The 21,111-nt window shown below is 44.9% G+C and overlaps 1 protein-coding gene across 11 annotated transcripts in view; it reads left to right on the top strand.

Annotated features, from left to right (window-relative positions):
* The window catches only part of LOC127007463 (CLIP-associating protein 2-like), a 114,661-nt gene that overhangs the window by 68,723 nt on the left and 24,827 nt on the right, over positions 1-21,111 (top strand). For 8 of the 11 annotated variants that reach the window (XM_050878513.1, XM_050878517.1, XM_050878512.1 and 5 more), the window contains exons 3-11: positions 7,379-7,413; positions 9,498-9,536; positions 13,374-13,467; positions 14,119-14,208; positions 15,077-15,234; positions 15,342-15,451; positions 16,014-16,140; positions 16,308-16,561; positions 16,921-17,072. In XM_050878513.1, the coding sequence (XP_050734470.1) occupies positions 7,379-7,413; positions 9,498-9,536; positions 13,374-13,467; positions 14,119-14,208; positions 15,077-15,234; positions 15,342-15,451; positions 16,014-16,140; positions 16,308-16,561; positions 16,921-17,072 (1,059 nt within the window). The remainder of the gene's footprint in view (positions 1-7,378; positions 7,414-9,497; positions 9,537-13,373; positions 13,468-14,118; positions 14,209-15,076; positions 15,235-15,341; positions 15,452-16,013; positions 16,141-16,307; positions 16,562-16,920; positions 17,073-21,111) is intronic. The other 3 variants (XM_050878518.1, XM_050878516.1, XM_050878520.1) reach the window with 3 other exon arrangements.

Raw genomic sequence — 21,111 nt, 5'->3', positions numbered from 1 at the left:
CGCATTTTCCCAGATCCGTCTTCAGTGGTTAAACTAATACAACAATAGTACCTTTACCTTACTTTAATAATAATACCTTTACCTTACATAATACACATAGAATCGCGTTTCCGTCATCGATTCCACTTAACCGTATGCGCAAGACTGGGACATATAATTACATAAAAGCACATATTCCCATAGCACGTTTGCCATCCTTTCGTGACATTGATCTCGTGTGTAATCAAGTGTCTTATTTCCTCAGTATTGCGCCGCCTCTCCATCATGAGACACCGGTTAAGTTCGGTTAGTTGAAAGAGGGTTGTTGAGTCTTTCCTTCACCTCCCGTACATTTCCTGTTGACGTGTGTGTGTGTGTGTGTGTGTGTGTGTGTGTGTGTGTGTGTGTGTGTGTGTGTGTGTGTGTGTGTGTGTGTGTGTTTCACTTGGCAGGACTATGACGCTCCCCCCTTCTCCTCCTCCTCCTCCTCTTGGTCATTCATCGGCTCGTGTTTACGCTTCCTCGTGGTGGTCCCGTTAGCCGCTGACACGCATTTTGGGGCCCAGCTGGTGGTGAGTGACCGTGTGTGTGTGTGTGTGTGTGAGTGATCCGGGCTTACGAGGCGTGAAGGAAACTACTGTAAACGAGCTTGGTCTGTTTGGGTGTTCGGCGGATGGTCTTTGGGGAGGGTGGAGGAAGGGGGGGGTGAAGGTCGTGAATGGAAGACTTGGACCTGTGGAGCGGATGTGGTGGGTGAGGGGGGCGAGCCATGAGCGGCCTTCACACACACACACACACACACACACACACACACACACACACACACACACACACTCTATCACGGTCCCTCAGTGTCATGTTTTGCCCCTTTACTGATTGCCTTATCACCAAATTGGCTTACTTGTGTCGCCTTGGAGAGATCACTTCCACTCCTGGGTTGCCCGAGATGTCTTCTGTGATGCGAGTTGAAATACCACTTTTTATTTTTACCAAGAGCTGGAAATCAATTATATTCGTATAGATTGAATTTGATAACTTTTTTTATACGCACACTAATTAGATAGAGTATGAAACGACATCATTTCAAGTTTCATGACATCGTGTAGTTTTTTTTTTCAATATAGGAAGTTTCATGTATAACAGTACCAGGACGATCACATACACACACCACCTCCTTCTTCCTCGATAAACACGCATAAGCCCCTCAAAACATACATACACGCACGTAGTACACTAACACATAACATATCCACACAGGTAAACATCATCCTTGCACCATAGTATACAAGTGTTACCAGATGTCCCTCACTCCCCATGAGGCACCTACCACTACACACCCATGTTAAAGTAAACACACAGGTAAAACTAATATCTCGTTCTTAGCAAAGTATGTACCTTCACGTCGTCACTCCATCAAGACGACATGGCACCCTTAACACATCAGTTCACTTTGATTCATATTAGTTCTGCGTCGTATCAGAGTGGCGACAACACGTGAAATGAAAATGAACCCTTGGCGATGACGTCTGTCGAAGGGGTTAGTTACCGTTAGCCTCTCTGGACCCTCGCACTCGGCGCCTTGCATTCAGATCTTCTCTCACCCATTAATGAACAGGAGTGGGGAGGGCAGCAGGAACACACCTTTGTATGGCCTGCACTAATGGGTCCTTCACACCTGCCAACGCACCTGCCTAACACCCTCCTCCGCACTCCCTCACCTGTGCTCTTGTAAGTTTGTGAATGACGCGAAACACCTGCAAACGTGAAAAAACATCATTTACATATTTATTCTCTTTCTCGGAAACTCAATAAATGCTTAAATTCCAGTCATTCATAAATAGAGTTATAACTTATATGTACTCGTAGTCTCATTAAAGCTTTAAATATGTTACTTAAACGCTCTGCACCTTTAAAGTGTTATATGTGTTAGGGAGAAAGAGGAAGCAAAGTCGAGCTTGATAATTACGTTTGCTAAATTAAGATATTCCAACCGTATGTCACTCGCCTCCTTTTTATCTACTCCCTTGTCTAATCTATTGGTCATGGCCTCGTTTTTCAGACTCCGATATTTCACCCGTCGACGGCCGCTGATTTCTCCGTCGCTTTAAATTTCAATCTGTTGGTCTCGGTTCCAGTTCGGCGTGTTCACGGATAAACGCAAGTCACCCCGCCCGTCGCACTCACACCTCCCTCCGTTGGTCATGGTTTCGTTCCTGACGCCGATGTTTCACCTGCCACCCACCGCCAATTATGATCATCTTTCGCGTCATTTGATAAGTTTAATGTATTGGTCACGCCTCCGCTTCACTGTGTATTGGAAATTTTCACCTCACCTGCCAGTCATTGCCTCTCACTTACCGCACAAGCTGCTGGTCACGTAACACTTCGTTCAACTAAACTATTTATCTGAGCTGGTTTGCCCGCCGTCACTTGCCTCGTGCGTCTGTGGGTCGTGTTGCCTCCTTGGGCCTCATTAGTGTGTGAAGACCCGCGCCGCCTCGAGCTTCTCCAGATGTTTGTGTTTGTTGTTCTCAGTTTTCCGTGCATGCGTCAACAGAGGTTCCGTTCCGTGGCACACACACACACACACACACACACACACACACACACACACACACACACACACACACACACACACACACACACACACACACACGTCATTATTAGAAAGTGAAGGCAGATCCGTCTTTCCGACTTTTAATGTTCTTGTGGTAGGGAAAAAAATCTTAATGCCGCACTCTGGATAATTATTTCTAAAACTATTTTCTTATTATTTGATAAAGTTTCACTGATATGTGATATCAGTTTACTGATTAAATCATACAGTAATATTTCTATTTAAATTTACTTTTTTTATTTGTTTCTCATGGGTAGAAGTAGAATTGGATGTGTGTATAATGTGGAAAATTCTGCAACATAATGCTTTTGAAGTTTTTATTGATTGATTTATTTGTTATCCTATTTTTTATTTATTATTATTCTCAGTAATGTATATTTCGTCTTGATGGTTACATGCGTTGAAGTGGGTGGGCGGCTTCCCCGGGAGGAGCAGGGCCGGGCCTCGTGACTCAACAGCCGGGTATTATTAGCGTAATAGTGGCCCGGGTGCCAAGCAGGTAGACGTGCGGTTATGTGCGACCCTCGGGCCGAGATGATCACCTGGCTGCCCGCCAAGCTACTGCACCAGGTACTGACCTCACCTGTGCCCCACCCCTTCCCCCGTGATGCCCTCCCGCACCGCGCAAGGCCACACCACACCACATCTTATCAGGCCACCCCTCACCATACCGAGCCACAGCACCATATCAGGCCACAACACACCATACCAGGCAACGCTACGCCATACCGCAGGCCTCACCTCACCATACCAGGCCACACCGCACCAGACCACACCACACCACACCATACCAGGCCACACCTCACTATACCAAGACAACACCATACCAGGTCACACTACACCATACTAGGCTACACCACACCACACCAGGCCACACCACACCACACCATACCAGGCCACACCTCACTATACCAAGACACAACACCATACCAGGTCACACTTCACCATACTAGGCTACACCACACCACACCAGGCCACACCGCACCATACCAGACCACACCACCCCACGTCCGTGATATCGGCTCGTCACAGGCTGGTCAGAGTATTGAGTCATGCAGTCAAGGAACAGATACCGGCCACCGTGTGTGTGTGTGTGTGTGTGTGACGGGCTAGGTTAAGTTTAGGGTATCTTCAAACACATGACCTTATAGTATAAATGAACAAAGAATGACCTCACTTTGCTGTTTAGAAAGTGTCATTAGTAAGGAAGCATATATGAATGTTATGAATCAAGACTTATAGTAGCTGTTGGGGTTTTGTTAGGTGTGTGTGTGTGTGTGTGTGTGTGTGTGTGTGTGTGTGTGTGTGTCCTTGCCAGGTGTTTAAAGATATTCTGTAATGCTATGGAGTCTGACTTCCTACCTGAGTGTATGAACGTCAATCCAGTGTCGCCAGCGGGTCAGGTTGTCCAGACCGGCTCATCGGCGGAGGGGTCGGCCTTATATCACAGTCGATGAGGTCGCTGAAGGGCTGGGCGGGAGGGTAGCTGGCTGGAGGCGGCGGATGTCTGAAGTATTACATCAGTTTCAAGGTTAAACAGGTGTTGCTTCAGGCGAAAGTTAGATGTCAAAAGAACCATTGGGATGTAAATAATACCGAATTGTTGTGTGCTTGGGGGCGGCGCGGGGAGACCTCTGCCCTTTGTGTACTCCTGCCAGACTCCAGGGTGGGGTTGGGGTGGGGGGAGATAACTTCAGGAGGCGAATTGAGACTACAGGTGCTACGACGAGATGTGTGTGTGTGTGTGTGTGTGTGTACCGTTGTCAAGGTTTGCAATTGTACTCAGCGGCGGTGTGTAGTCAGACTTAAGCCAGGGAGAGTTAGTTCTGGCCCTGACACGCCCTACCTCGCCTTCCCGGGGCTGCAGAGACATTTAGAAAGGGCATAATTTACGTTAATCTTGCCTCTAAGCTGTCAAAGTGGTGTTTTTTCCAGTAACAGAAAGCAACTCAAGGGCAGAATAAAAAGCCTGCGGTGTGTAGGCTATGCCCGCAGCTGCACCTCTGCATAATCTTGATCTAAATGACGCTTGTTTTATGTTTTACCTTTACTTTTTTATTTTTCTTTCTTTAAATTCTCGTCTAATTGGTTGGGGAATACTGGCAGCGGTGTGTTGTGGTGCGGCTATCACTGGCGGCTTCAGTCTGACGTGTATTGGATCCCTTGTCGGCCTTCTCACGTGTCAGCCCTACCTCACTCTTTACCTCCCGACGGGGTAGCGTAGGCGGGACACTGAGGCTGCACTAGAACAGCGAAAATGTGGCAGCGACGAAGCGCAGTGTTTTGTTATATATCACACACACACACACACACACACACACACACACACACACACACACACACAGATTTCTCCTTAAAAAAAAAAATTAATACCTTATCACTTCATGGCCCGAGGCTTGAGCTGCGAGGGAGGGGCGGGGTGGGGCGGGGCTTTGCTGGAGCAGGTTTCCCCGGAAGTACCCTTGCCCCGCCCCCGGTGACGCGTGCCCCCAAAAAAATCACGGGCGGCGAGAAGCAGCGCGGCGAGGGAAGGAAAAAATGATAAAGTTGGACGGAGTGTGTTCCATGATGAAGAAACACTGTATTAGGTCTCATTCTACTGTATTCTGAGATGTAAAGTAAAACAGTCAGTGGCTCTGTGAGAAGGGTGTAGTGTAGCCAGGGAAAGGTATGACTGCAGACACGATCACGCTGCCCTCCTGGCCTCCTGTATGCAAGGTGGTGAGCGCCGCCGCGGGAGGTGCACGGAGCTGTCAGTCCTGCCGCGTCCCTCTCCGCACCTTACGTTGCCTCGTCGGCGTTGATGTTCCCAGGATCGAGACAGTAGCGGTACTTCAGGGTGGGGTCAGTTTTTGCCATGCTGAGTTCCCGGTTCTTGTCCACATTCGCGAGGTGACCGCAGCACAGGCTCACCGGATGTTGACGGAGACCCAAGAGGCTGTTTTGAGGGCTACCAACCTGCTGTGGCGCTGTAACCAAGACTGCGGCGTACGCGTGCCTCTCCGGACACTGATCAGAGGTGGAACGAGCTGAGTCGCAGTGCAGCGTGGTCACCATCCCCGGGCCTGGCAGCCTCAAGAACCGGCTTGTGGGCGTGAGCTGCGGCCTCGTTTCCTGCTGACGGTGTTAAGTGAACCTCGAAGCCCCTGTGTGCTGCATTAACCCACCCACCATCCCCCCACCCCCACCCCGATCCTTCCGTCCCTCATGAACGTGTGTCGTGAAAAGAGGCCCAACAAGTTTCACATCAACAGTCACTGAGATGATTATATAAATTCACCTCTTAAAGATAAATCCACTAAAGGACAGTTCGAATGTGTTATAATTAAAGTGAAAGTGATACCGTAGTGATCGATGCCTCGCTCACACATCATCGGGAAGGAATATTCACTAAGGCATTACAAAATCTTATGTTCTTATGTTCTAAAATGACCCCCGCCCCAGTGCCCCACCTGGACCTGCATCAACCGGCTGAACCTTCTGGGTTAGTTACGTCCTGTCGCGGCGCCGTGAGAACCTTTTAAAGCATGCGGCGCGCCAGTGTTTTACGCATGCATGAACGCAAGGAAGATTTGAGGAATTATCAGAGCGGAGGCTTTGCGAAACTGCTGCTAGATTTAGGGAAGAAGAAGAGCTGTTAGGGCAGAACGTGTGACTTTCTTCGCGCTCACTCCTTACTTTCGACTTTATTTTTCTATCAAGACCACAGAAAGGAAAGGGTCAGTGGGAGAGACAAATAACAGTTGGACAATGGAGATTGGTTAGAACGCTTCCATTGACACCTCTCTCCCACTCTACTTGTCTGTCATTAAGTAAGGACCAGATGAAGAGTCTGAGATATGGTTATATAAATGGGTAGATATTGCATAGATAGCCATTTTGTTGGCCTCAAATTTGTAAAATGCGTGAAGTAGTTGCACAACATTCACAAATCATACAAAATTTAATTCATTAGTATTTATTTCAATACATTATACTTACAAATTCAATTTGGAGAACGCTAAACGTCCAAACAAAGTTGTCTTTAAAAGCTAAACGTTTAATAAACAGTGAGTCGGACCATACAGTGAAGCGGAGCAGACATTAAAACACAACGTTGGTGGCGCCGAGGGCCCAGGTCCTCCGCCAGACACAGCGGCCGTGACCTTGGTGTCCGCCCGCCCAGTGACACTCCAAAGATTGATCCGCACAGGAGTGATAGCTGAGGGAAGCGGTGCAGCGGCGCGGTGCCGGGGCGGGGACACGAGGCCGCAGCGTGACCATTTAACGGCAGCCCAACCCGCCACCTACCCATCGCCCTCCCTTCCACCAACCCTTAGATATTAAGAGGTGGAAAACGCTGGGCAAGGCTTTTGTCCTGCAGTTGACTAATAGTAGCTGAAGATGTCCTTACCTTACCTTACCTTCGTCTCCATCCGTGGAACTAGGGGGGTTGAAAAGAATGTCATCAATTCATGTTTCCATTAACGCCCGTATGATTGAAGGATCGCTGCCCTACGTCACTGGCAAATGATGTGACGCTGATAACTTCCTGTGAATTTCGTGTTTACTATGAACATCTTTTCTATAGGCATTCTGTTTTTGATGTTCCTCTTTCAAGCATCTCCTGAATCATTTGTACTGAAGATATCCTGAGTGTGGTAGATCATTTAGTGTTATTACTTATTTATCTTTTATTACTGTAAAATGCTAGACTGTTGAGTACCCGCCATTTGGTACACTCAGTAAATAAGGTGTTGATGCTTGGCTTGATACTAATCTTTCCCGTTTCTCTCTTTCCAGGAAGCAAAGGCGATGATGAATTGGACAGAGCTAGCGTGAGTATACAGGTCCCCACGTGGCGTGTGCGTATGAACGTGAGCGTGTGTGTGTGTACAAACCAGTTGACTGTGTACGTAACCTCAAGTCTAGGCATCACTTTGGTCATAAATTTTCTCTTCACTTATTATTATTCACTAGTTTTTGCATAATTACTCACGCAAATCTTTTTATACACCAGTCTTGAATATTTTTTCTAATACACATACGTAGAGTTTTTTTCAGAATTGCTAGTTTTCATTCACTTTTAGATGACCGCTTTATTCCTCCAGTGTGTGTTCGTGTGTTTGTAGATGTGTAGCAGTACGTTTGTTCTGGTCTTTTATGAACGTTTGCTCTGTCGTTCCTGCACATTTACTCCCACAATGACCCCCCCCCCCGCACACCTGTCGAGGGGAGGTGCGCATTCTTCTTCACCTTCTTGAGACAACACTGCGAGCCTCCGCCCTCCCTGTGCCCCCTCTTCCCTCAGCTCTACGCCGTCCTCCCTCGTACCCGTGGAGGATCGTACCCCTTCACCTTACACCCCCTCCCGGCTCTCTCCTCTCAGCCTTCCCCTCGTTCACCCTTTGCCTTCACGCTACGCCATTCATTTATTCGTTCTCTTCCTTCACCTTACCTACGCCAAATCTCCCTTCTCCAATCTCTCCTTTCGCCTCCCCTTTCCCTTCTTCCACCTTCTCTGTCCTTATTCATTCATTCTTACGCTCTCACTTCAACGTATACGCATCCCTCCCTTCTCCCTTTTTTCTTCTCTCTCTCCTTTCTCCTCTTTCTCTCCTTCTCTCCCCTCCATTCATATTCATTCATTCTTACACGCTCATTTCAACCCTCCCATCTCCCTTTTTTCTTCTCTCTCTCCTTTCTCCTCTTTCTCTCCTTCTCTCCCCTCCATTCATATTCATTCATTCTTACACGCTCATTTCAACCCTCCCATCTCCCTCTTTCCTCCTTTCTCTCCTTTCTCCATCTCTCTTCCACATTCTATCTTCTCCGTCCATACTCATTCATTATTATCCCTCTTATCCCACCCATCTACCTCTCGCTTCTCTTTGCATCTTTCTTCCACCCCTTCTCCCAGCCAGCTTTCTCCCCACCCTCAGCAATGTGTGTGTGTACTGTCCTATTTCGCCATGTATGTACGCGTGAAATGTGTCATGTACATGTATGATACTGTAGTAGTGTGTAGTGGTTGAATGCACCTGCTTCCACCTGTGTGTCGTGTGTTGTCTGCGCTGTTACCTGCCTGTCAACGTTTGTATTTTGTTCCTCGTGTGTCTCCTTTTATGTGACCTCTGCGTTGTGATGCCGCGCTTGTGGATGTCCGTGGGCGTGTGTGCAAGCTGATGTATGTGTGCGCGGAGTGTCGGGGGCGTGGCGGGGCACACACGTCACCTGCGCAGCCATTTGAGGCGCGCTTATATGTGTGTATGTACGGCATGCACACCTGCTTGGCCTGCTGATGCGTGTACGTGTGTCTGTGTTAGGGCGCACACAGGCTAGCCCGCCGCCTGCCTCCTCCTGCCCGACGCCCGTTAGGAAGGAAGAAAGAAAGAAAGAGAGAGAGAGAGAGAGAGAGAGAGAGAGAGAGAGAGAGAGAGAGAGAGAGAGAGAGAGAGAGAGAGAGAGAGAGAGAGAGAGAGAGAGAGAGAGAGAGAGAGAGAGAGAGAGAGAGAGAGAGAGAGAGATCCGTTTATGCCAATCGATGTATCATTTTCACTTCTGCCCATCAGGTGTGGTGAATGATAAACAGGTGAGGGAAGGTGAGAAGGACCTGAAATAGGTTAAGAGAGGGAGTGATGTGTAGGCATGTGGGCGAGGGGAACACACGGGGATGAGTGTTTGCAAGGGCGTGGTGAAGGCGGTGAGAGCGGTGGCGTAAGAGTAGACAAATGAAAGATATGTGTAAGGTGATTGTTGAGTGTGACCAAGGGAGCCGCTAGGCGAGCAGGGGAAGCTGGCGGCGGGCGGTGCATCGGCATGTGGTGGGATATAAGGCAGATAATACGGGGAAAGAGAAGGGGGGAATGGAGGATAGACAAGACAATCACAATCGCTCACTAATCACTCCTCCCCCCAGCAGCGGTCTTTGCCCCGGCGGCTTCTAGCTCTCCGGAGAAAGGTAACTCATGACTGACCTAACCTAAAGGTGCTACTGTACAACATTTCCGTGCGCAAGAATTCATTCCTGCTCACGGAAATGGCACTTTTTGGATAAGTTTGTGTCGTAGCGTCTTGCGTGTGCGTTACCGTAGTTTTCTGTTTGTGTGGTCGCCCTACTAACACTGGTGGCACCCCTCGGGAGTCTCTGCCCTTCAGGGTGAGGCTGCCCGCCGCCTAACTCACATACTAGCTGCCAGCCGAGCAAGGGTCACGGAACACCCTGCCTCGTTGGCCCTAACAGCGCGTGATGTTTGTGTTCGGTCGCCATGTGGTTTGAGGACGTCTTGAGAGCTGTGCTGCTGCTCGGACCGGCTCCTCTGTGTCTCCCGTGACTCCGTGCTGTGTAGAGTGACGCTTGTGTTGATCCAGCGGCTTGTCAGTGTGTGTGTGTGTGTGCGTGCATACATTTTTCGTTGATGGTGACAGCGGCGAGTGAGGTACGGTGGTAAAAATGACGCCAGTGCTGCCCTCCCGTGGTTGGCATGTGAGGCGTGAGATGTCAGGCCGTGGCCTGAAATAGGAGATGATTGATTCCGATGGTAATAGTGACTCGTGGAAGGGTCGTTGGAGCCTCTGTTCAACTTGTCAGTGATACATTACCAGCACATAACCCGCTGCCGTTGCTAGTGCTACTATTAAAACCCTACACCCACAGAAACATGGGCACACACACACACACACACACACACACACACACACGTGACAAGCGACGGCCAGTGGCAGAAGTGGCGCGATTGTCGAGTCAGCGCTGACTCCCTTTGACTGCCATGGTGCGATCTTTCACTTTTTCGCTGTAATTTCTTATTGATCCCAATTTCTTCTGTCCCCTTTTTCCACTGATATCACTGGCACCATCAGTTTCCTACTCCCCGTCCGACCTAACATTCTCACATGACGATAAGGCAAACTGGTCATGCTGTGCACCACGACTGGGTCAGGAGGTTCTCAGGCCCTAGTGGCAGCCCTGCCTCTTGGGTGGTGCATTTCAGCTTAAAACGAAGAGAAATATATAGCTTTTCCTTATGCTGTTTCTGATGTTGTTCTCCTTCAAGGACGTATGGAAGAGTGTAGGGGCTCGCCCTTGTGGCACTCATGCTCGTCAGGAATCATTTACAGGATTCTTTTTGTTGCTGCCACTGGTCTGTCAGGCTTTTAGTGATGTGCCTGTTGCTAGAGACTGAACATCTGGGAGGGACCGTCGCATGATGGTTGTGCTACTCGCCACTGTCTCTAGCTCACATTTGTCTAGGTTGTAGCGCAACAGCCGGGCACGTGATGCTGCTCGTCCCTCTCCCACCAACTGAGCATCGCTGCCTAATGTGCATGAACTCTATTGTTGACTCCTTCAGTCTCGCCCTCCCCCCCCCTCCCCCTCTCATGTGCCCTGTGTACCTGAGTAGTGGGCGACAGTGTTGCTGGGCGTGGACAACACTGCTCTTTGTCATGGTTCTCGGGCCTGTGCCTGACTGTCATTCTTCTTTCCTTTGCCTTTCCTAGCAGTCCATCCGTAAAGGAGCAACGAACAAGGTAGTCCATTTTTAACTTAGTATACCAATAGTTGTTTTGCATGTGCACGTCCTCCATGCATGGCACGTTTGGACAATGTCGGGCAGCCTGAGCAGCCAAGACTTAGGGCAGCAGGCGTGGGCGTGCGTGCCGCCTCGACCACGCCACGCCCTCCCCCCCACCACTGTCTGCCACTCGTTGATTTCCATATGGATTACATTTTGTTGTTGTTGTTGTCCATCATATTTGTTTTGAGTAAGTCTTTTGTACCTTAAATGCATAAACTGGCACACAGAAAACCAAAGTTGTATTATTTAAATGAGTTAGCCATTGTTTGGTCGTAAAGTGCAACATTTATCCTATCCATCGTTCTTTTCCTTTTGCATGCAGCTCTTGTCTGCCACAGGAGCCACAGCCAAGGTAGTCACCGGCATGCATTGGGGGGAGGGAAGGGAGATCCTGGGAGTCAGGCCAAGGGTAGGTCTCTTAGGGATATATTCGGGTGTCTTCTCCAGCACCACAACAGTTAAGGATCTCAATGCCATCTCGTGTCATTGCTCCACTCAACCATGTATACCTATGCATCAGCACCATGCAGAACATGAAGAGTTTGATGCTTCATTTCTCTCTCACAGAGGGAAGCATTTTGCCTGATTGAGATGCGTACGTTATACATTTAAGTAAGTTTTACATAAATTGCTTGTGGCCATAGATTCTTTGGTTGAAGTTTCCATGCAACCCTTGAGTGCCAGTCAAGGGGCGGCGGTGATCATGGAACGCCATTGACCTCCATCTTGTGTAAGTCATCATAGTAAAATTGATTAAGATGTGAAGCAAAGATGCACACAGCACATCTGACAGCACACTGTCACATCAGAGCCTTGGTTAGTGATGTATAAACATCACCTAAGTTTGGCAAGGAGTGCTCTGCAGGACATCCCTGGTCTTGGTGATGGCACTGAGGCACTGGATTTTTTTTTGGGGGGGGCACTATAATTTGGTGTTGGCATCCTGTTGCTCTGTTAATGAATGTGGAAACTTTTGCTATAATGTGAGCCACTCTTTATTTAAAGGTAAGAGGTCCCTGATAACAAATAGTGTGTAGTGGCTTATGATTGCTTTGCCTGAATTAACTTCACCTCCTTGTCAGGACACAGGAGATATTGGTAGTGTTTATAATCATGTAAGGAGTTCCATCGTTGTGCATTTATTTCTTGCTGTTTTTTATCCATGGTTATAATTACCTTGATAAGCTCTATGGCGTGTGCACTGAGTCATCGCTCATTGTTTCTACTTCTCGTCATCACACACATTTGCATTGGGAAATAAATAGCTACCGTGTTCCTCGAGGCACTGGGGGATAAGAGCACACCCTGGGCTGTTCTGCTCACTGTGCCTCAGCCTCACACAAGTTGTGCAGGGTGACAATTTATCACAGTGCTGGGTTTTGAAATTTGCTGAGCATTATTGATTTCATTACACAACTCTTATTTGGTATATATTTTAAGGTTTTACTTTTACTTGTGTGTGTGTGTGTGTGTGTGTGTGTGTGTGTGTGTGTGTGTGTGTGTAATTCACCATGGCCTGATCACGAGTTGGACTCGCTTTCTCCAGCAGGTACCCTCCCGACATGAGCAAGTGCTCATTATCATCAATCTCTGGGTACTGCGAGGACCTCACACACCACACACTCCATTCCCCTTGCTCAAGGGGGGACAGTAACCACTCCTAGTCAACGCAAGGAATCCGGCCTGAGCGGGGCTCGAACCGCCGCCTGTTTGGCCGTGAAGCCTTGCAGCATGGCGCTCTAGCCGATTGAGCTACCATGTGTGTGTTATTCACTCACAGTCTAATCATATGCTGGATTTGTGATCACCAGTCAGTACCTTCCTGGAAAAAGCTTTATTTTGAGCTCAGATGACTGATCCCCCCTCCTCCCTCCTTGCTCGGGGGGGGTAATCGCTCCTGTCAATGAAAAGCCTTTAATGGCCTGAGCAAGACTTGAACCTTAGCCTGCTGGGTGGCAAGCAGAGGTGATAACCACTAAGCTATAGAGTGGTGTGTGTGTCTGTCTGTGTGTGTGTTTGTGTGTGTGTGTGTGTGTGTGTGTTTCACATAGGCTGAATGTTTCATTTGTTTCAATGTAATTTTGTACATGAAGTAAGCTGGAACTTGTTCGTTGGTTATTTTCAAATATATGTTGATTATACAGTGGCTTATTGTATTTAGGTTCTAGCTATAGAGAAACATCCAGAAAAGTAACAGTATTAAGATGGTTACCAATCCACAGATCAAGTCTGGCGGGAGCAAGTCTCGAGCCAGCAGCGCCCCACCTGTCAGACGCTCCGTCCAGGGAGCCGCGCTCCCACCCAAGAGTGCTGGAGGTAAGAGTCCCTTTGTGCAGTGCATGAGGCTCAAGCTGAGGCGCTCCTCCTTGTTTTCAGTTGCCAAATGATTAACCTTTTGAGTGATTGAGAACCTGTCCTACAGTGTGAGAGAATGTCCTATCTCCTGTCTTACACAGTATATTCAGAACTGTAACCCATAAGCTGTAATTTCTGTTTAACTTGTCATCACAGTTATCTCATTCCAAGTGAGATTAACTGATTGAATTGTGTTTTTGCTGGTTTTCATGCATGTATTAAGACCACTACTACTGTAAATACGTAGTGCTTTATGGTTTATTTCACTTAAAATAGATTAACATGCTTCAAAAAGAGATAGCAACAAAAAAATATATATAGGAATACATACTTTGGGCTACTTGTAAATTAAATAAGCCATAGATTACAAATACCCAAGAGCTGATAGATAGACCTTGTATAGCCCTATGCCACTGCTGACCTTGTGACCCAACTGAATGCAGCTCTGCAGGAATGACAGCATCTGTAACTCTCTGCTGATTGTTGACATAAACTCATACCTGCCTCAGTGTGTGTTGGCATATGACGTACTAACCCCTTCCTGTTGTGTTCTCCCCTGCCTCCCTGTGCCCTGTGTGCATGTTGTCTGTTGGGCTATCATGGCCTGCACAGGAGAGAGTGGTGGTGGGGCCCCCCGCTCGGCTGTCAAGAGGGTGCCTTCAATCACTCGGGGCAGGATAGGCTCCTCAACATCTAATACAGGTACTAACAGATCATGGAACTTTCTCGTTCTTCTTGTCAAGGCTAATACAAACCAGGCTGTAAGTGGGGGATGTCAATACAAAAATATACTAATGCCTTGGGTTGGGAGACATTCAGCAAGTCAATATTTATAGTCATAACCTGGGCTGGTTGCATCCCCTCATAATGAGTGAATACTGTAAAGGGTTTAGTGATAACAACTTATCTTGGCTGCTTTTGTAATGCTAATGGTATGTATAGTTTAATTCATTTGATATTTGTGTAAACTGTACTGTAATTTATGTAGACTTCTTACAAATACATATATAGTCATTAAAATCTCACTTTACTCTTTTTACTCTTTGGTAATTACCATGAAGTCTCTGCTATTTTCCTTTTCAAATTCAGCAAATTATTGATTATTTAATGCTGCTTTTCTATAAAAATCAGGTTATAAAAATATGAGACAGGTAATATAAATGGGATCATTTAGTACTGGATGTATGACAAGGTACTGGTAACAGACTGCTCAGTACTGGTACTGGTGGGTACTGGCAGTGCAGTATTCAATATTCTTGATTCTGACAATGCGTTATACATGCATCTATAACCATCTGCATGTATACATCCTCCTTTCCTTTGGAACAGCTAAATTATCTGAGGATGGACTGTGAATGCTTATAGTGGCACTGTGAAAACTCCTTTGCAGACCTCTGTATTCAAGGGGAAACTTCATGAATGTGAATTTGCAAATAGTGAATCCACAAATAAAGGAGGACATTTTAAGATATATGCATGGTTGCACATTTAATGACCTGTTGCATGGCAATACATTGCCATTCATTATACTGCAAGTTTCATTCTCACAGCTTAGCACTCATTATTACAGCCGCAGCTGGAGCCGTGGATGAAGCCTCCTTCTTTGCGTTATTTGAGGATGTGCCGAAGGTTACCATATACTCCACCAGGGAACTTGAGGACACGCTTACAAAAGTGCGAGAAATCATTGCAAGTTCCAGCAATGACTGGGACAAGAGAGTGGACGCTGTGAGTAGACTGGCGGCTTTTCAAGTGTTTGGTGTGTAAGCAAAAAGTTATTACTGCATCCTCAGAGGAGTTGCTTGCAATGTATAATTCTGGCATTTATATTTCAGCTCAAAAAAATAAGAAGTTTAATAGTAGCTGGTGCTGCAAACTATGATGAGTTCTACCCTCACCTCCGGCTGCTGGAACAAGCCATGCAAATTTCCATCAAGGATCTCAGGTAAGAAGTCTTGTGTATTCATTCTTGATACTGTATCATCATCATCATCACCACCACCACAGTCATCACCAGGTAATGCACCAGTGTATGAATCAAGGAGTAATCTTATACACATAACAGTCTGGGTAGTTCTGCAGAGGTACTCATTATGCAAGAGAAGAAAACAGACAAGCTCGTTAGAAAAATGTCCTTTTTCTTTGAAAACAACCAATTTTAATTTGTCTAGTTAGTGTTCATGTACCATGCCAAACCCTATCCCTCTTGCAGTGCAGTAGCACCTCAGTTTGCTTGCATCAGGTAAGTGGTGAGTGACGAGGTGCTTATGTCCCAGCACTAGTTCCGTTAACTGTCATTATATCTCATAATTTGTCTTTCATGCACCTGCATTGCTTATGAAATTTGTTCAGTGCTATTTTTTCATCTCTGCAAAGATATATTTGAAAAGTTGTGATAACCTTGACATTTCTTTACTCATGGATGAGTTTCAGCTTCAGGTTAAGAAACAATAAGACAACTGTATAATATGCATTGTATACATCAGCTGTTGCCTTTGTCCGGTCAGGTCCCAGGTGGTGCGTGAGGCGTGCGTCACAGTGGCCTACATGTCTCAGGAGCTGCACCATAAAGTGGACCACCTTTGTGAGACACTCCTCCCAAATCTAATTAATTTAATCCCAAATAGTGCTAAGGTAAATATTTTGTTTCATATGTACCCACTTGTTAATAGTAATGTAGAGCTACTGTGCTCTTGTATTGCTTTTACGTTTGCCTATAACTATTTTCTGACTGCTTGCCATTGCATATTTCATTCTTTGGTTATAAACTTTCAACATCCTTGTTCATTGGATACTTCCAGATTATGGCATCCTCTGGTATTGTTACAATTCGTTTCATCATACAAAACACTCACCACCACAAGCTCATCCCAATCCTCCTTCGAGAACTTACCAGTAAAAACAGGGAGATTAGAAAAGTGCTGTGTGAGGTGCTTGATCAGCTGGTCCACACCTGGCCCACTCACTCCATGGAGAAGCACATTGTCATACTCTCTGAGAGCATAAAGAAGGGGATCACGGATGCTGACCCGGAGGCACGAGCTTTCTCCAGGAAGTAAGTGGCTGGTTTCTGTAGTCCCAATGAGGCAGATGTGATTGGCTAGAAGCTACTTTGTTATAGCATATATAAAATATTCATAGGTTCAAGTGTGTGTAATCTAAAAAAAAACACAAATACTGAATTGATGACTAGTGACAAGTGGTAGGTCTTTTGATAGTAAACCCTCTTATTTCAAACAAGTGTGCTGTTGAGGAAGTTACCAGTTGTAACCCTGATCTTAAACCAAAGAGTTCACTTATATGTATATGTAGTATTGACAACATTGAAGATGCTTAGCCATATGCCAGGTTTATTGTACGTGAAATCATATTTACTGAATACATCACTGTGACATAACCTTGTTTTGATTACAGGGCTTATTGGGGCTTTGCGGATCACTTCAAGGAGGAAGCAGACAAGTTACTGAACTCCCTTGACCCCAGCTACAAGAAGATGCTTCAGGGTGAGATGGGCATGTCTAATTCCTCCTCATCCCAGTCCCTTCAAGGCTCACAAAGTAAACAAGGTAGGGGACAAGGAATGATGACCAGTGAGGCAAGAGTCACAGTACTGGGACTTGTATAGGGTTTTTGGCCTTTTTGATATTTGTGTGGGAAGTGATGGAGGAAAGGCACATCATATATTCTTAGCCATATGAATCCAGTTGAACACCTATACTAAATTCAGTAGAAATTAGTACAATAAAGCCAGGCATCCATTTATCCATGATCTGTGTCTGTATGTAAATCCATAACCATGTCAGTGAAAAATCAAGCTGTGTCAGAAAAGGTTGAAAAGTATCCATTTATTTTTTTTTTTTTATTTATTTTTTTTTTTTTATTTATTTTTTATTTATTTATTTTTTTATTATTTTTTTTTTGTACCTGTGACCATGTTAGTGTCCGTGAGGAGCTGCATTGAACAATTCTGGACACATGACCACAGAAACTTGTTGGTGCTACATGACCTACAGACACTCAGGAAATATCAGTCATTGATAAGTATAGACATTTCTACAGCATACGTCTAGCTGTTGCCTCAGACACATTGCTTATCTGGTTTTGATAGCTTTCATCATTACTTCTTTCACCTGATAGAGTACAGTCCTGCTAAATATGAAATCCCCCAAGAATGAATCTGCTTTTACATGATTGGGCAACGTATCCAAAAATTTGGCTAAGAAATGGTTTCGTACCTGCATGAATCAGCAACACCTGGTCTTGGTTAGGAGTCCCTTCATCGTCACTGGTTACTGAGTGGCCTTTGATTCCCATGGTCTACCACATCAGCCAGTTGAAGGGAAGAGGTAAACGAGTACTACCCCGCACTCTCCTAAAGATAGAGTAAAGTTAGGGACATGCACTAGAGTTGCATGTTGCATCTTCATTACCTTAATCCTTGAGACTATAGTGGGTAAGAGTCCTTTACACCTTGACACAGGGCAAGTGTAACATCCAGGTTACCACACCCACACTCTTAATCACTCACTGTAGTATTCATTCTCAGGTACTACCTATTTATCAACTAGCTCGAAACAGAGTATGAATAGCTGGGTTGGCTGTGGGCCCACCACCCAGGCCTCTCTTCAAACCCTGATCCACATATTCATAGTTAGGCATGTTAACCACCACACCACAGAGGTACATGAGGGTCAATAGTTGTATGTCTGAAGTAGTATATAATATACACACTTTTATTCGTGCAATTCCGATTCCTGTTTTAGGTGGGACTATGCTCCCAAGTTATTACACTATAAGAATATTGTGAACCTTACCACCTACATTTTTAGTTTTTACATTGTAATGGTCTCTGTGGAGGATTATTTCAGCCATGAGGAGTAAATGGCCATGTTCATCAAATGGTTGATGCAGCCACCACAACATGAGACCTTGCTATTGATGACTATAAAGTAGACTCATGCTCAGCCTTCACAGACAAATGGGTGAACGCCTCACAGATACACAGGTGCTGATGTGGACATGGATGCAGATACTGATCAAGGTTCATGGACAAATGGATTCCCGACCTAAACGTGTAACTGTCAGTAGCTAAATTATATTGATGTGACTAATACCTCAGGCATGATATAAACCATAGTTAAAGTCTTATTGTGGAGCTTGTAAGATTCATTGATGGTATGTAAGGAGCAGGAGTGTTGTCACCTTGCTTGGTGTGGAGGTAAGAAAAGAGAACCAGTAGCAGGCAAAGTGGTACAACCAGAAACTTGTACATAGGTAGGGGCATCCTCATGTGACTCTTGCAGCAAATCATTGAAATGTTAAGTTGAACAAAAATATTTTTAGCAAAGCAAATAATAAATGTATTTGACTTGCATTCTAGTTACTAATTCATGCAGCCATATATATATATATATATATATATATATATATATATATATATATATATATATATATATATATATATATATATATATATATATATATATATATATATATATATATATATAGTTGACCCCTGCTATTCACAGCTTTGGCATTTGCTGATTTGAGTATTTGTGCATTTTATTGGGTGGGGGGAAATAACATAGTGAGAAAAATTACAAATTATTGAAAAATAAAAGACTCATGAAATGTATGATAATCATACAAACACATGATAATTAACAATGTAGTACGAAAGCACTTAGCGAGGTGGTAGGAGGCGTTATATTTAGCAGTTGGGTAAGGCTGTTCACCGAGCAGTGCTTGGTGAATAAAGTTGATGTGTAGATTTTTACCGAGCAGCTCAGTTAAACAGTCAATACCACGTACCGTATTTGACAGCTTATAAGACGCACTTTTTTTTCTTCTTTTTTTTCCAAAAAAAAAGAAAAAAAAAGAAAAAAGAAAAAGAAAGTCGCTGAAAACCACCCTGCATCTTATAAGGTCAAGGTTCAGCTTTGGGTCCCTGACTAGTGAAGTTTTAGTGCAGCAATGGCACTTAAATTAAACTTCAAACCTCTTCGCAAACATGAACAAGGTGGTGGTCGCTTTTACAGCAACAACAGCAACTCTTTTCTAAAGTAACAGTGTATAACAGTAGTACTTACCACTAATTCATATAACATGACACCAGTCAGGAAGAACATTAAGTAACGTAATGCTTGTGCCTAAACAAACTAGTGGACGGTTGTACACCAAACCTGACAACACACGCAAGACACGCTATGTTTCCCCAGTAGACGGGGATTATTGAGATAAGACAGACCTTCATCATAAAACTGTTTAACTTTGATTGATTGATAAACACAAACAATATATGGATAATATTGACAAGATATTGAGAAGATAGGTTATTATTCGATATTTACAAGTGCCTGTTTCTCCATTTTCTCCATTTTGCGCTTATCTTTTAACATTCTTACTTTACATACATGTTCAACAAATATTGAAGGACATTCAAGTTTGAAATTTCACACTTTCTCATGTTTTAAAAATGTACTAGAATATTACAACAACTAGACTTATGATGTAGAATAATAATAAAGAAATATGATGCACAAACTTTATACCCGTTACCCCTCTGAATGTTGCTGTCTCCACCATGTTTGTTTACATCTCAAAGCAGTACCCTCGAGTCTATAAGAAGGACCAATTCTGGTAGGTCCCAGCAAATATTAAGGAATTTAAATGTAAAGTATTGGGATTTGATAAGGATCTGAATACATGTGAAACTTTAACAATGACCTGATGGTTGGGTGGCTACGAATGTCGGGCGAAAAATCTTCACCAGACACTTGTGGTTCAAACCTGTTTATTATTATTATTTTTTTTTTCAAATGCCTGCCGAAATTGGGGGGTGCGTCTTATAAGCCGTCAAATACGGTAGTTATTTACTGAACATCTTGGCTAAATTGGTAAAAATATTAACCTGTCACCACTTAATTAAGAACAACTCATAGACTAACAGACCTTTACCCCAACCTATCGGATAGTAACCTCTGACCGTAAAAGAGTCACAGCAAGACCAAGACCAAGCCTGCGCTACTCAGTAAATAGCCACTCCATTAGAAGTTTGGTATACTTGTCACCAAAAATATACATATGAACATAACTCTTGATTGTATAATTCAGTAGATAGATATGTGTGTGTGTGTGTGTGTGTGTGTGTGTGTGTGTGTGTGTGTGTGTGTGTGTGTGTGTGTGTGTGTGTGTGTGTGTCATTCACTCACAAATTGGTCACATGCTGGACTTGTTATCGCCAGCTCATGCACTTCAGGAAAGAGCTTGGAACTCACTTAGTGACTGCTCTATGGGAATGACTAGTACTTCACATACCTCACACCTCCATCTCCCTTGTTCAAGGGGGGATAGTAACTGGTCTTGTTGAGGAAAAACCTCAAGGCCTAAGCAAGCCACTTGACTCAGCCTGCTGGGTGACAGGCAAAGTGAGCATGGTTATGTTTACGTAAATTTTAATATAGAAGGAGTGAGATTCACTCATAGGGTCCAGTCTCCAAATCTCAGTTTGTCATGTTTAACTTTATTTATTTATTTACTTTTTATTTTTTTATTTTATTTTTTTTGGTTCATGTCATTCATTCATTCACCCATGGTCTGATCATG

Source organism: Eriocheir sinensis, chromosome 35 (assembly GCF_024679095.1).
Source record: "Eriocheir sinensis breed Jianghai 21 chromosome 35, ASM2467909v1, whole genome shotgun sequence".
Classification (NCBI taxonomy): domain Eukaryota; kingdom Metazoa; phylum Arthropoda; class Malacostraca; order Decapoda; family Varunidae; genus Eriocheir; species Eriocheir sinensis.
The sequence above is the reverse complement of the archived record's forward strand: the minus strand, read 5'-3'. Positions and strand labels throughout refer to the sequence as shown.